General features: G+C 37.3%; 2 protein-coding genes across 5 annotated transcripts in view; one reads left to right on the top strand and one right to left on the bottom strand.

The window, feature by feature from the left end:
* The first annotated feature begins 2,236 nt into the window (after positions 1-2,236).
* On the top strand, positions 2,237-7,461 carry LOC117226794 (uncharacterized). 3 transcript variants are annotated; one of them, XM_033481494.2, is made up of 5 exons: positions 2,237-2,857; positions 3,047-3,258; positions 3,913-4,011; positions 4,845-5,201; positions 7,297-7,461. In XM_033481494.2, exons 2-5 carry the CDS (start codon positions 3,076-3,078, stop codon positions 7,381-7,383), a joined length of 726 nt encoding a protein of 241 aa, XP_033337385.2. In that variant the 5' UTR covers positions 2,237-2,857; positions 3,047-3,075; the 3' UTR covers positions 7,384-7,461. The 3 variants fall into 3 exon arrangements, with proteins under 3 accessions (XP_033337385.2, XP_076375666.1, XP_076375667.1); XM_076519551.1 differs by having other exon boundaries at positions 2,237-3,258; XM_076519552.1 differs by lacking the exon at positions 3,913-4,011 and having other exon boundaries at positions 2,237-3,258.
* Positions 7,462-7,522: 61 nt separating this feature from the next.
* Positions 7,523-14,984, bottom strand: part of Tsp5D (Tetraspanin 5D) — a 33,169-nt gene continuing 25,707 nt past the window's right edge. For both annotated transcript variants that reach the window (XM_033481466.2, XM_033481477.2), the window contains exons 3-5: positions 13,539-13,730; positions 12,502-12,684; positions 7,523-10,538 (exon numbers count right to left, since the gene is read on the bottom strand). In XM_033481466.2, coding sequence (XP_033337357.1) covers positions 10,203-10,538; positions 12,502-12,684; positions 13,539-13,730 — 711 coding nt within the window. In that variant the 3' untranslated portion in view covers positions 7,523-10,202. The remainder of the gene's footprint in view (positions 10,539-12,501; positions 12,685-13,538; positions 13,731-14,984) is intronic.

Raw genomic sequence — 14,984 nt, 5'->3', positions numbered from 1 at the left:
TTTTTCGGTCTTTTCGATTCTTCTTTCTCACATTTCATCATTGTAATTCATTATTCACAATGTCTTGGTAAATAATTTCGCGTCTCTAATTTTTCGTTAAACAGTACAGGCGGGTGTCCATCTGAGAGTAAAACTGTCGCGAGTTGTTCTCGAGAGCACTTCTCGCAAATGGACACTGTCTTGAGAGTGATTGTCGGCGAATATCGCAGTTGGATACGCTATTGAAGAGCTACTCTCAGAATATGATGTTGGCTCGAATTTGGAGAGTACAGTAAATTCTTCTTAATTAACGCTCAGCTTGGAAACAAGAATGGACAATTTGGGAAGAGGAGATACGATTATTCGAGCCTTGCGGCTGGTTTTTTTACATTTTGTTAGGTCATCTAAGCAAATTCAAGTCCGTTTAATCAAGTTCTAATCAAATTATTCCGTTTCAAAAGGTGTCCAAATATTAATTTGACCGACTGTATGTAGTCTTATTACTTATACATAGACTAAATAATAAAATTCATGTTCTACAGAAAATGAATGAAAATGTAACTATTGAATACAATAGCTAAATAACGATGTTTTAACAGCAATTTATCACCAATAACAATACATTTACAGCTGATGAAAATTAAATGATAACTAATTAAGAATTAATTAACAACAATTTGACAATAAATTAGCGACCAATTTATAATGAATTCTTCTCATGCATACCAGTACATTAAAACGGCTGTCACGGTTAAACTACTTAGCGTTTTTCGTTTAAAAAAACGCTACAAAGTAAATGAAATTCGGAAAATTCACACTCCGTGGCTTGTTCATTGCTTCGAACACGGCACGGAGCCTGTGCGTAGCCCCCTCCTTCCGTCGCACCGCGGAGCGAAGCAGGGTTCCGCTCGCTGGCTCGACCATGTCGCAGTTCGCGCGTTCGCTTCTCATTGGTTTTCCCCCCATTTTCGGCTGTTAACATAATTATGGAACACTATACACGATAAAACTTAAAAAAGTAAAAACAAATAGTTTTGTTGAATAGCATATATAAATTTGCATCAAATCTGATCATGGATACCCTATAACATTCGTTTCAACACGTTAAACGCCCAGCATGAATCGGTAGAGCTTTTTCCGGCGCCACGAAGCAAAAAAGGATTTACAAAACATTATAACGTATTGTCCTGAGTGTCTAGAGTCACCCCAATTATGTTTACAATGTTTTAACTTAATTCCATCGTAACTAATAAAACATTATATTTTAAAAACAAATTTAAATATACATATAATTTGTTAGTATAAGACTGCGAAAACATAGCCGTCACCCAGATATGGGTGACGTGGCGTTCAACGTGTTAAAACATTTTTCGTATCACCCATACTTCTGAGATATTTCCATATTTCCATATACAGTAAATTCTCTCCAATTGTCCCTCAGCTTGTAAAGCAAAATGGACAATTTGGGAAAAGGAGGTACGATTATTCAAGCCTCGCGACTCGTTTGTATAGCCACCAATTGTCAACAACTATTAAAACGAGCCGCGAGGATCTAATAATCGTATCTCATCTTCCTAAATTGTCCATTCTTGTTTACTAATTGAGGGACAATTAGGGAGAATTTACTGTAAATGTAAAAATGACTTCTTTAACGAAGTTTCATCAAAATCTGCGTACATCAGTGTGTATCGTTCGCCGGCGTTTCCTAGTTCGAAATCAACGCGACGAACAGAGAAAATGGCCATGAAACGATTCGCAAATGGCTACGGTTCTAAGAGAATTCTCCCCAGTAGTCATCTGTGGCGAGAGTTTTCGTAGCTCCTGAAAATAAAAGCTGCCGAAGCTGTTCTCAAATGGATACAGAACTTGCGAGCGCTCGCTATAGCAACTCGCGCGAGAAACTCGCAGATGGACACCTGCTTTAATAGGTAAAAAGCACTTTGGACAATTATGGGCTATAAAGATAAAAACAGACGATATAAGGTAATGTACTACATTTTAATTGTGTACGATTATTATTGCTTATCATTAACTGCGAAATTATTTTTTCACACTTTCGTTTTGTCCGTCACGTATTCAAAGTTTTATCACTTAAAAGAGTCAAAATTTGATTTTCATTCAACTTAAACATCTTTAGGAAAGCGTGAATTTCTATAAAATTCTGCAGTTCGCCGCAATCATTAGATCGAGGACCTTTATGTATTCACGACATGCGCAGGAACACGTGCGTTCACGAAAGTTAATTAAATAACTAGCCCACGTATACCGCAAGGAATCTACAACAAATTGCGTAAACTTTTACAGCCCCTTGCGACTATTTCCATATATCCTCATATAGATTCAAATCAAATACACGATGTTACTCCAAACCATGAAATCGTTGGTTATACCATTGAAAGAATGCTTGAAATATTCACACATTAATGATGCAACGGCCCATAATATCGAGAAATAAATTAATGACCGTAAGCACCGAACTTATCACACGTAGCGATAGCGGAACCGGCACGGCAACTTGAAAGTGAAAAGTCGTGCGTTTTGGTTGTTTCTCAAGAGCGAATTTTCCAAAACTAAAATCTACTTTTGCCGGACAAATTCACGGAACTGTTTCCTAATAATTCATGACATTTGCGATCGCGAACGGACTTCCGAGGAAGCACGTAACTATCGAAGCGAGTCTCGCCGGTCTCATGCGTGGTATTACTAACATCGAGAAGTAAATCGAAAGAGAAAGTAACAGCGTGTCGTAAGTTCGCTTGGCGAGATTGTAGCGGGGCAGAATGAAATCTGTTAGTCGTGAATTGACTGCGAAACGTAAAGCATCTTCGCATTTTCATTTGCACGCTGTCAGTGCTGTGATAAAACCATTCAAAAAAAGGTGAGTCAGTGTTTTTTTGCAAACACATAGTTTAAAAATGGAATCGTGACTGTCACAGTACAGAAGTAATTCAATCTCCCTCGCAAATACATGCACAAATGTAACAGTAGTGACTGTCACAATTTAAAATAAATTATGACTGATAACAAAACAATTGTTTACAAAGAATGTCTGAATTTCAATTGGTAGCAAGAAGTTTGAACACGGGGATCGATAAAATGAAGAATACAAGGAGAGTGAGGTACATTTTAAGGATAAGCGCGGTCATCTTGTTCTGCTGTTTCGATCTATCGATCGGTTCACCCGCGAGGCAACCTACCAAATTTTCGTTGAATACCCGTGATGTAACAACGACCACGGATAGTCCTTCTAAGGCGACGTCGCAACTGGATCAAGGACGAGTGAGTGACTTTCGACATCTGTGTAGCAGATGATTACTAGATTGTGGATCCTTTGAGAAAAATAATATGCATTGTTCACTCCATTGTAAGAAACAGAGATCAAAGCAAAATCCACCAAAGGGAAATGAACAAAATGAACAAAAGGTTTCTTCTTTTAATAATTTTAATAAGTTGAAAATAGTATAACAATACACCAAAACCTCAATTATTTAAGCTAAGTAGAATAACATGAAAGATCGGCTGAAAGCCTAGTTTATTTAATTACAGTGCCTGACTTAAACGTCATTGACTTATGTACTGTAAATCGTTTTACGTATCAGGCGCCTCAGAATGAGTTGTTTAGATGTGTGAAACATGTTTAAATAATTGAGGATTCAAACACTATGGGGCCGGATAATCGAAGTTTTACTATATTCTGAAATCCTTCTAAGATTCGTATTTCATCCATTCATTCTTATCACGAATGCATAAAATCCGCAGTCTAGTGATCATGTTTGGTAGCAGAAGTCCTAGAGTTTCCTTAGGAATCCAAGTTTAAAAGCTGCAAACAAATTGAATCGAAGGGAAAAAAGATTGAGTAGGAAGAGGACCATCGGAAACATTGGATTCATAACGAAATTGGCTCGCGTGAGAATTACATTTCGGTTTTTGTAGGAGTGGTTAGGTCGTGCAGCCGATGCGATACGAATCGGCGCGGGAAGGTTTGTCAATTCACTCACGTTGGCGAGAAACATCCTATTCGATCGGGCGGAGGTAATTGGCGCACTAAACCGACACACGTTTTTTTTTTTATCTAACACTTCTTTCTGCTTCGACCGACTAATTAATTATGAAAAGAAATCAGAAGTCCATTGGACGTGCTGAACGACCCTCCGACCGTGTTTCATAATAATCTGTTACAAGGCTGATCCTTTTTACCAGTGCATGTGGCAATGCAGAATAAAAATTAAACCTGTTGCATATTAACGCTGGGATCGGTTTACCTGTACGCTCGAAAAACCAAGTGTACCGGCACGGCCGTTCACCCGAAACGATCGAAATATTTGCATAAAACATACATTCTGTGATACTAACGCAACATTATAACACGCAGCTGCAACAAGAATTTACAGCACCGTCTTGTAAGCCTTTGAAGGACTTCAGGCAGCCTAAAGTTTAAGGTCTAACTAAGCAGATCCCAAGTATTTCTAGCAATGACAGAGCTTCTTGCGCAAATTCATGAATTTGATGAAACTAAAATGAACCGTAGAGTCCCCTAGGAACTCCATAATCCCCTCAAAAAAGTTCTCCAAGAGATCCCATGGTTTTCTGGAGGAATCTCTTCTGAGGACCTTAAAATCCCTTGGAGTGAACAACAAATCGTAGAAACCCTTAAAGAATCTTAATATTGTTTTTTAAATTATGTTCTATTTTTTTGTATATTTTTATTTAACATAACTGTCTCTACTTAATGACTAATAAACTGTGTCTAAAAAGTCATGCTGGGAATGAATCTCAGCTCTAACAGTTTAAAATAATAAAATTTATAACATTACCGAACGATTCTCGAATCGTATTACAACGTAGCATCTCTCTTGTCCGATCAGACATTAGTCAGCGAGTCGCAAAATCAGTTGACGACTATACTCGCTACCAAATCGAACGCTTTGAACGATACTCGAAGATCTCTGAATTCGATCACGAATCCTCCAGTGGTCGAGACTAAATCGAACTCGCCAGACACTGTGACTTTGTATACTGACGGTGGGCAAGCTATTCTCGAAAGACCAATCACCAAGCCGTTTATGGGAATGTTGGAAGCCATTTTCAGACCCAAAGCGTTGGTCGATAATATCAAGGAACACGAGAAATATGGCAATACTGGTGACAGGTTTATCGGAATCGGTAGAGCACTGGTCAATGGTCTAGAAGGGTTTAGCAACTTTGTGAACTCTGTAATCGAGGTGAGTACTTCCTTCCTTTTTCTCTGCAATTAAATGGACCATTTATTTTGAAAGTGACCTAAGTCATTTATTTAAAAATCCAAATATTTAAAGATTTTTAGTTTTAATAAATTTAAAAATATTGGTAACTGATAACACGTATAATATTTTTGTGTTTAGAAGGGTGATTGCGTTCTAGAGGTTTTGCTGAAATGAAATTATATACAAGGTGGACCGAAATTCATAATACAACCGAGCAAAGGGTGATTCTAATATGAAAAAATAAGAAACAAATTTGATATAACATTTTTTATTCGAGGCTCCGTTTTCTAGAAGATCGACTTATAGTTTGTTCATCTTTGTAAAGAATTTAGTTGTCGTTTATTCTTCTACCGCAGGTGTCTTCGTCCAAAATAGTATTCACAAACATTAAGAACGATGGAATCATTCCGTTTATTGTCCTTTATATAGAAGAAGTCCATTGTTTCGGCAGAGGGGCACAAGAGCGGTATTCCTCTCGAAATCCATTTTTATTCGTAAATGAGAAGACCCACAGCTAATCGACGCGAGGAGCAATAGGGATTGGTCGTCCGTTCCACCTAATCACGTTTCTTGTTCAGCGCGTAAATTAGCCAATAAGCGGATGTCCGATCCCCCTTGCCCCTTGTCCCTTGCGTCATTTAATTTATGCGTAGTGCATTATTTAATCGTTTCCCGATATTACATTTAGGTTCTTAACGTCGTACGTTAACGTAGGCGTAAGATATGCGTAAAATTCCTATACTCGAAGAATACATTGCAGGCCTGCGAACATGAGAACAATACTGTATGAGCAAAACATGATTATTTTCACTTATTAATTTCATAAATATTGAATGCATATCTAAGACGTGTATGATAACTGTTTAAAAAGGTCGTATATTACAACATAAATATAAAAAATATGTGTATAGTATACAGCACGTTTGCTGTACAATACGATGGAAAGTTATTCAAGATGCTAATTAGAAATTAGTAATTACAAGTAATCATGTGTTCATCAGAAAAATCTGAAGTTAATGCTTTAGGGATAAGTCAACGCTCTTGCATCTTGTAATTGCTGCGTCTGTTTCACTTTATCTCGATTGTTCTGCGCCTCCTGACACCCATCGCGTGTCACGCGTGCCCGTAGTCGCGTAAATAATATGTACACACACACACACACACACACACACACACACACACACACACACACACACACACACACACACACACACAAAGGACAGGAACACGTGTCCGACGTGTTCCTAGCTGAAAATAGCGTCCACGGGGAAGCGAGACGTGACGGAAGCCAGGAGGCGTTGTTCGTTTTTAATCGGCCGAAGTCGAGTCCCTTGTTTCCTGGAAATTCAGTATGGCGGTTAATTTGGAAGCAATAGGAAGAGATTATTTCTGCCAATAAGGGAGACGCGTTTACTCTACTTCTGCGAGGGTGGATTGATGGAAATCGGTCCTGTACTTTTCTCAGTTGACTTCTTCTGAGCAACAGACAGTACTAAATGAGCCGTTTATTTTGAAAATGGCATAAGTCACTTTACCGTAATGAAAAGTGGTGATTTTTTAATGTTTATACGAAACTATTTATACTGAGAAAAATATCAGTATCCTGAGATAACAAATACAAGTAAATCTTCTCGAAAGTTAGCATCCATATTTTTAAACGTGTTAAAACGCAAACCCTTAAATATATCGACTTAAAAACAAAGAGACTTATGCCACTTTCATGATAAACGGCTCAAATAGTTCGCAACAATTAATATTTTGTAAACACTATCTGGGACGAAGGCAACTGTGATAGAATAGACGACAACTAAATCCTTTACGAAGATGAACAAACTTTAAAGTCAATTTTCTCGAAAACGGAGTCCCGGATAAAAAAATGTTATAACAAATTTGTTTCTTATTTTTTCATGTAGAATCATCCTCTGCACGGTTGTACTACGAATTTTAGCCTACTCTGTATAACGTAATAATGTAAATATTAAAATAGCTAGCTGTGCTCTTCTCGATAGCACATGATCGACCAACGATTAATTAAACTCCCCTTATGTTAATCTCTTAAATCTCTTCTTCTCAGCTACCTAAAACGGCTGTCAGGAAGACTTCCCGAAGTTTAACGGAAGTCCTGAACCACGTCGGAGCTCGTTTAGTGGGACTCGAATGATACTCAACGCCTTAATCAAGCAGATTGTTACAATTTCTTTGTTTCTTTAATAAATCGTTTGTTTTCCATAAAAACTAACTCGATGCATTCTATCCGCGCTTGAAGAATTCTTACGAATTTGGTGAATGAAACCCTTGCGACAGTCGCATAAATATATTATTTATTATTCGATCAATATACGTACAACGTCACGAGCTTTACGTCACTTTGCACTTCGATGACTTCGTAAACTGTTCCTCGTCGCGACTATATTCGCTTTAATAGTCAGCAGCTTCTATCAAACGGTGCTCGGTACCGCGGTTTTTATTAGAGAAATATTACAATAGGCGACACGTGCTGCTAAATTACCAACTACAGTACGATGGTGTACAGGATCAAATAAATACGCTAGAAAACGATCGACGCGTCCGTGATCTTTTAAAGCTTGGCGAATGACATTCTCGACGACTGTCGGTCCCACGGTTGCGTCAACTCGATCCTAAAACGATAGACATACTTGCTCGATAAACATACTTCACGTTCACACGGCCAGACGTACTAACGAATCGGGAACACTCGCTAGAAAAATGAACGTTACACGCCGGGCCGGTCGGAAAGCAATTTTGGTATACGCAGTGCTTGATAGAAAGACTGCGAATGTTCATGCTCTGCTCCTGCCGCTTCTATTGCACTTTTACAATGTCAAAGTGTTTCCTGAAGAGAACAACTTTTTTCTAAACTTTTAACTTCTGTTCGCTTTCCAGGAATATGGTAATATAGGAGATCGTATCGCACGTTGAATTGACGAATTCTACTTTAATTATCAGTTCTTTTAAGTGGGTTGAATACTGCGAAACCTGAATACTGCAATATGAACCTTGAATAATACGATACTTGGATTAGATGAAAATTTGTACGCGATCAATAATTGTACGGACCTTCGAATAATACGATGCCTCAATTGCACTCTTTTTAAAGTTCCCTTCTTAACAATTAATTGCACTGTTTCCAAAGCCTCCTTTTTAACAATTCCGAGAAAAATTATTCTTTGAGAATCAGGATCATCTCATTCGTATGAATTCTTATAATATGACACGATCTTGAATAACACGTAACCAATTAACTGTATTATTCGAGAATCATCCGTATTCAATTAAGAATCACATCTTGCAACATAAACAGAAAGAAAACAAAGATTGCGCAGAATCTAAAAAGAGGCAGTGGATTAGTCTTTATCCTGATGACCGTACAAGGACTGACAAATTTCCTAGAAATTCGCACAAACGTTCGCAGTCCCGGTAACGTAACGCAGTAAATAAAACATGCAATGATAACATAAAAGACCGCATCCTACGATACGAGAACAATTTCAATAGCGCTTTTTTCACTTCCGCCTCGCGTCCCTTTTTCTCCGCAGAGAAAGGTAGCCGCGGTGATTACTATTCCAAGGAGTCAGTGTTCCTCGAGCAGCCGAGGAGGAATCATCATTTATCAAAGCTAACGAGCCGTCGGACTAATGGGCCGGCTCGCGTATCGCTCGAGCTGCACTCGTCGATCATTTCAACCCGCTTCCTGGTTGATAGTCTGCGTTGCCAGGGTCCACTGCGTCGAGGACCGAGACAACGATCGTCTTGTTCACCGGTTGTTCAATCGAATGTCCCTAACGGCAGGGTCGCACTTGGGTCTTCTGAGACACTTCTACGCAGACATGCTCCTACTCGTAAACAGACATCAGTTCAAACGTCTTTTTCGATATTCTTGGATGCTACAATTTTTAGGAAAGCTGGCATTCTTGTCTTGTTTCGCTCTGACAAGGAAGAGACAAGGATCTTCGTTTTCTCAAAGTTTTTCAACCATAAATAATAGCTACAGTCTGGACAGCCTCATTGGATTTTTTCAGGTCGCAAAATTTTCGAAGAACCTAGACACTTTTTTAGATTATATCCAAACTTCTCCTTGATATTGGATAAACGAAATGAACTCTATACAATTTCCTAAGTCTTAGAGAAACAAGCAATAGAAATAATACTAATGATTCCTAGAGATCGTCATAGTTTTTAGACAATCTTTCATTCAATACTTCATCAATACTAGATCAGGAGAACTACAAGGAAGCAACTAGTGTCTGCAGTAGATCTAACAAAGCTCTACAGATTTTGCTAGGTTCTATCTAATCTTGTATTCAATTCTTTGTTTCTTCTTTCTCTCAAATATCATAACGGAGAAACAAACATACAAAATAATCTAAACGATTCCTACAAGTCTTTTTAGTTCCTAACCAATCCGTAAGACAATTCTTTGAGTCATCCTAAATTATCACAACAGACATATATCCAAGAAAGATAAACCTAATGACCTCTATAAAAGTTCTTAGTTCCCGACCAATCTTGAATTCAATCGTTTGTTACGTTCTGGAGAATCATGAAGGACATTCGAAGAAGAAAGCCAATCGTAATGACCTCTATGGATCAGCTTGATTTCTAATCAATCTTACAGTTGTTTGCTTCTTCCTGAAGGACCATAAAGGTAATATAAATATCAAAGACAGTCTCCTATTTCACCCTTAAGATACGACAATCTAAAAACAGTTTTAAAGACCTCGACGGACCTTCATACCCAAAACTTCCGAACAAGGCAGCCCTGCCCAAAGGACAACCCGATTCTCCAACCGAGGAAGAATCTCGTCAAGGAAACAGAGAGACTTTACAAGGGTCCAGATCTCGCGAGGATGGTACGATCAGAACCTTCTTCGAACGGCGAAAAAGAAGATCGTGATCGTTCCGAATAGCCTATCCGAATGGACCTTAGACGCCGGTTTCGTCTAAGATCCATCGAAAATTCTAGGTGTTCGTAGTGTCGTAGCTCTTGTACGTGTGGGAAGACCTCTTGTGCCTAACTGTGCAGAAGAGGATCATACTGGCCACCTGGCCGAACAGCTGGAGGAACGCGACTACCAAACCAACGGTACCGACCACGTGGAGCCTGGTCACCAGCCACATTTGAATAGCAGACACACAGCCCTTCTTGTGCCAGAGCTCCTTGTTCAGACCATTCGAGTCAGCACGACCGCAGTATCGTTTTGGCTGTATGCAACAGGAGTCGGGAACACGGTTTTCCTTTGGCCATGCGTCGATCTGGAACCAGTCCGTGTAATCCTGCACGCCGCAACACTGGAACTGGAAGAGGTGTTGGAGAGTTAGCTACCTTCTATGCAAGATATTGTGGACTTGGCTGCATCGTTGTGCCACCAATCATGTGACCACGATTCATTTGCATACCAGGCCGATCAAAGTTGAGCTCTTAACCATTTAGAGTGGATTTTATCCTGAATATATTGCATTTATGGATATACTAAGTTGCAATAGTTGCAAGTTACACTATTATTTTCTTGATATTGGATCGAACAATTGAGATTCTTCGAGAAGCAAAGTGAATTAGTTTGCTAGGTGACGAGCAAACGATTTTGGAAGAAATGATAATTAATCAGTATTATGAAAGATATAGTGAAGGATGACAATGAAATATATAATGTAGGATAAAGTAAAAAGGATAGTGAAGGTTCAAGTGAAAAATATACCAAAGATTTCGTCGAAGTTGATTAACATTGCAATGAGCTACAGAGAATAAAAAATCCCATTGCAAAAAGTATCAAAAGTCGTACGAACAAGTTTTTGATGTCTGTAGATGAATAACAATTTCCGTTAGCACTGAAACTATTTCGTTAAAAAAACCAAGTTGTTTGCATTATTATGCACCCGTTACTGGTTATGGAAAATATTCTTGTCAGCGTAAATGCAATAATAACTTTGACCTTGATCTGTTGAACTGTTGTACATTTTCAGTATTTTATACATTACATTTCACCATTAGCATTTTAATATTTCATTTTGCTTCCTAACCATCTTTTCGGAAATCATGCAGAGAAAAAGTGAAACATCAATACAAATAACCACACGTGTTTCAATGTTCGTAACGTAACGCACGTGTAAAACAATATTTTATCATATTTAGCTACAAACGAAGACAAAATTTAAATAATAAGAAAGCAATATTTTATTTTATTTAGCTAGAGAGACGGACACAATTTAAATAATGAGAAAGCAATATTTGATTTTATTTAGCTAGACAGACAGACAATTTAAGTAATAGTAAAACAATGTTTAGTTTTATATTTTATAAAACTAACCAAATTATCCGATTAAATATAAAAATTAATATTTCAATTTGAGAATGCAATAAAATATTATCCCAAGTAGTTCATGAAGGAAATATTGGAAACATAGTGCAAGGAAGCAATGAGTGGCGATCGTAGATTGATTCATGTTGCAGTATGTCGTTCGCCGGATTAAATGCACTTGTGCAGCCGGAGATCGAGTGAATGCACAGTTCCTCCAATTACGCAAGCATCTCGATTTAATGCCGGCTATGTATTTGTAATTTATTGTCGCGTGTGCTTTCGTTTACCGCCATTCCCAATCATGACCACATTATTCAGGATGTAACGCAATACTGTCATCAAGCCGCCTATGTATTTTTACATCCAATCAATACTCTATTGCAGTTCGCTTAATAAGCACCTTTTAAATAGGTGCCTGGCAGAAACCTTGAAACCATGATATGCTAATTGCACAAAAGTACAGAGTAAAATTTCAAGGATTAAACTTTTAATTACTTAAAACTTGTTAGCGATCGAAATTCAACGTTTCGGTCGATTTTTGCGTTAAATTTCACGAAGACCAGATGGTATTAATTTAATTGTATTAATCTGGATGTTAAATGTGTACAGTTCATTTAGTAGTAAGATTGTGTAATAACATTACAGAAAGATTTAAAAGTATTCCTATATTATTTTCTAACAATTGGTTAGTAGAATCTAACTTCACTTTAACCCAGCATTTCAAATATATTTAGCTATTCAATGCCTGGTAATTAATTTATGTAAAAGGCAGTATATGAATTGGTCGCAATTAAAAGATCGATCGCGCCAACTAAAATAATTTTAACAATTTTTTCCCAAAACTGTACAATTGTATAGTTGTGCAGTTTGTACAATTTTGAATGCAAACAAGTTTTGTTTCGCATAAAAATCTGCAGTTTATCGATAAGTAATAGGTAAATGAATCTACAATTGCTAGTTACCTCCGTCTGTATGCGGGCCCAAACATACGGAATGGATCCTGGCTCCTTAGTGTGGTTGTAGTGCTTCTCGATCCCGAAGAGAAGCTCCTGCTTCAAATTATGGGCTAGGTGAGCCCTGAAGGTGAAGGCTAGAGTACCCAGCATGAACTCAGCCAGGAACATCAGCATCACCAATCCGAAATACTATATCAGAGTAAGAAAAAAAAAGATATATATTTCTGTGTATACGCAACTTTACAGTTACTTATTACAGGCACAGCATTTCTCTAAAATCTAGGATCTTTTGAAGATCCTAAGAAATTCTCGTACAAGTCTCTCTAAAACTATTTAGATCCTCAAGATAAAGAATTGTCATTACGAAACCAATTGCAGATGGCGTCGAAAAATGTTAAGTTAGAAAGCATGCACGACAATTAATTCCAGCAATTTGCAACGACTTTAAAATATTTTAGATCAAGTCAATATCCACCCAAACAAAACGAAATGTTTCTATAATTACAGATTTTGTCCCAAAAGAACTACAACCCCTGACGAAAATTCTTCGAATACTTTTTAAAATGCAATAACCTTTTCAAAACTCGACTAAATGATTTGAATTTTTTGATGATATTAGAAAAACTAGTTTACTGTACAATAACTAACATACGTCTTCTTAATTTTGCTATTACTCGGAATGACAGAAAAAATAAAAGTCTCCCGCCTGGAACGAAAATTTAATAAATGCGTTTTGCAGAGCTCGGTAACTTACAAGCATAATGAGAATTTTATCAAGAACTACGGCCACTAGAAGACGTAAAAATTACCTGTCTCTGGTTGAAATCCGTACAGAACTGCGATTTTCTCGAACTTTAATTGTTTGTAACTCATAACAATATGTCAACCATGAAGCTATTCCGAAATAAGAACACGACGCGACGTTTCTTTAATTTCTCGAGAATCCAGGTGCAATAATCGCAATTATCATCGACACCGGCGAACCTAAACCCAGCGTGAAGGTGAACCTGTCACAGAACGGAAGGGAACCCAACGCTACGAACCGTGATCAGCATGCATCTAGATTGAAACCAGGCACCGCAGCATCCGAAGAAGGCGATCACGAAGGTCACGCTACCAGCGGCTAACAGTAGAGAATCAGCTGACGCGAAACTGTAATACGGCATCAGGGTCATGTAGCCGGAGTACGCCAGTCGGAGCCAGAGGCCCGCACCCAAAATTCCGCAAGCGCATAGCTGCAACAGAAAAATTGCAAGGGTCAGGAAACGTCACACAGTTGTCCTTTTCGTTGAAAAGCTGGTCAAAATACTCATTTTCCAAGTATAAAACAGACGTATGCTAATATGGTGTTTTTGTTGTACATATTTCAATGTAATAAATTCCGCTTGAAATTTTAAAATTTTTACGAAATATAGAGACCTCAAAAGATGAAGTTTGAATAATTTCAAACGCCTTGCAATTTGTGGCGCGTTTACAGTGTCAGGAGTACTTCCTATCTAAAAAATACTAGACACTAGTTTTTCATTAAATGCATGTTACAATTATCAGCTCTGCACTTAAAAAGCAAAATAACATTCAATTTATTCATGTAATTCTCCCTTCAGTATGCTGCAAAATTTTATTTATATATCGATAAAAAGTTAGAGAAATAGTTGTGGTTTTTGCGAAACTTTACACCGAGACAATTTTGTTCATGTAGAAGAAAATATCAAGAACGATATCCAAGCAAGAAAACTTACAAAAATTTGCGGTTTTAGAAAATATTCAAATTTTGAAGTGAATCGATACACCCTCTTCTGTTTTATTAAAAACTTGAAAAATAATATAAAACACTTTATTTCAATGCAATAAATAATAAACATATTATTAAAAAAGTTAGAAAATGTCTTTTTCTTTATAAAATTAGTACCATTTCTGAGATATTATTACCACTATGATTATTATATTTTATAATTTACGAATTTTGATATGTATTATTGTATATACAGCAGTAGTTCGCAATTGAATTATGTACTTATGTATATAAAACTACGTGCTGGTATAACGGTATAACTAAAAATATGCTCGACAGCAGTTCAGATAATAAAGGTTCAATTATAAGTTCGTATATATGAGGTAGAACATTAATTTGTTCGTATAAAGAAGGAGCACATAAACGAGATTCTATTATGCATTATTATATGTATACATACATTGTAGCATCGGTTTCGCGTTATGCGTTGAAAGCATTCCTGAGAATGCAAGTGTTGATTATGTGATGTATGATTGAACGAGGGAAGAAATTAAAGAACATAAGATAGAAGAAGACGGCAGTAAATAAATCACATTGAATAAGGAAATGGCGCTTCATTTGACTTCATTTTATTTAGAGCTTACGATTGTTATTTAGTACAAAAATATAAAATTCCTGAACGTTTTCGATTTAATTTGATTTCCTTCGAAATACATGAATTCATATTTTTTTAAAATGCTACACTTGATAGGAATCA

Source organism: Megalopta genalis, chromosome 3 (genome assembly GCF_051020955.1).
Source record: "Megalopta genalis isolate 19385.01 chromosome 3, iyMegGena1_principal, whole genome shotgun sequence".
Classification (NCBI taxonomy): Eukaryota; Metazoa; Arthropoda; class Insecta; order Hymenoptera; family Halictidae; genus Megalopta; species Megalopta genalis.
The sequence above is the reverse complement of the archived record's forward strand: the minus strand, read 5'-3'. Positions and strand labels throughout refer to the sequence as shown.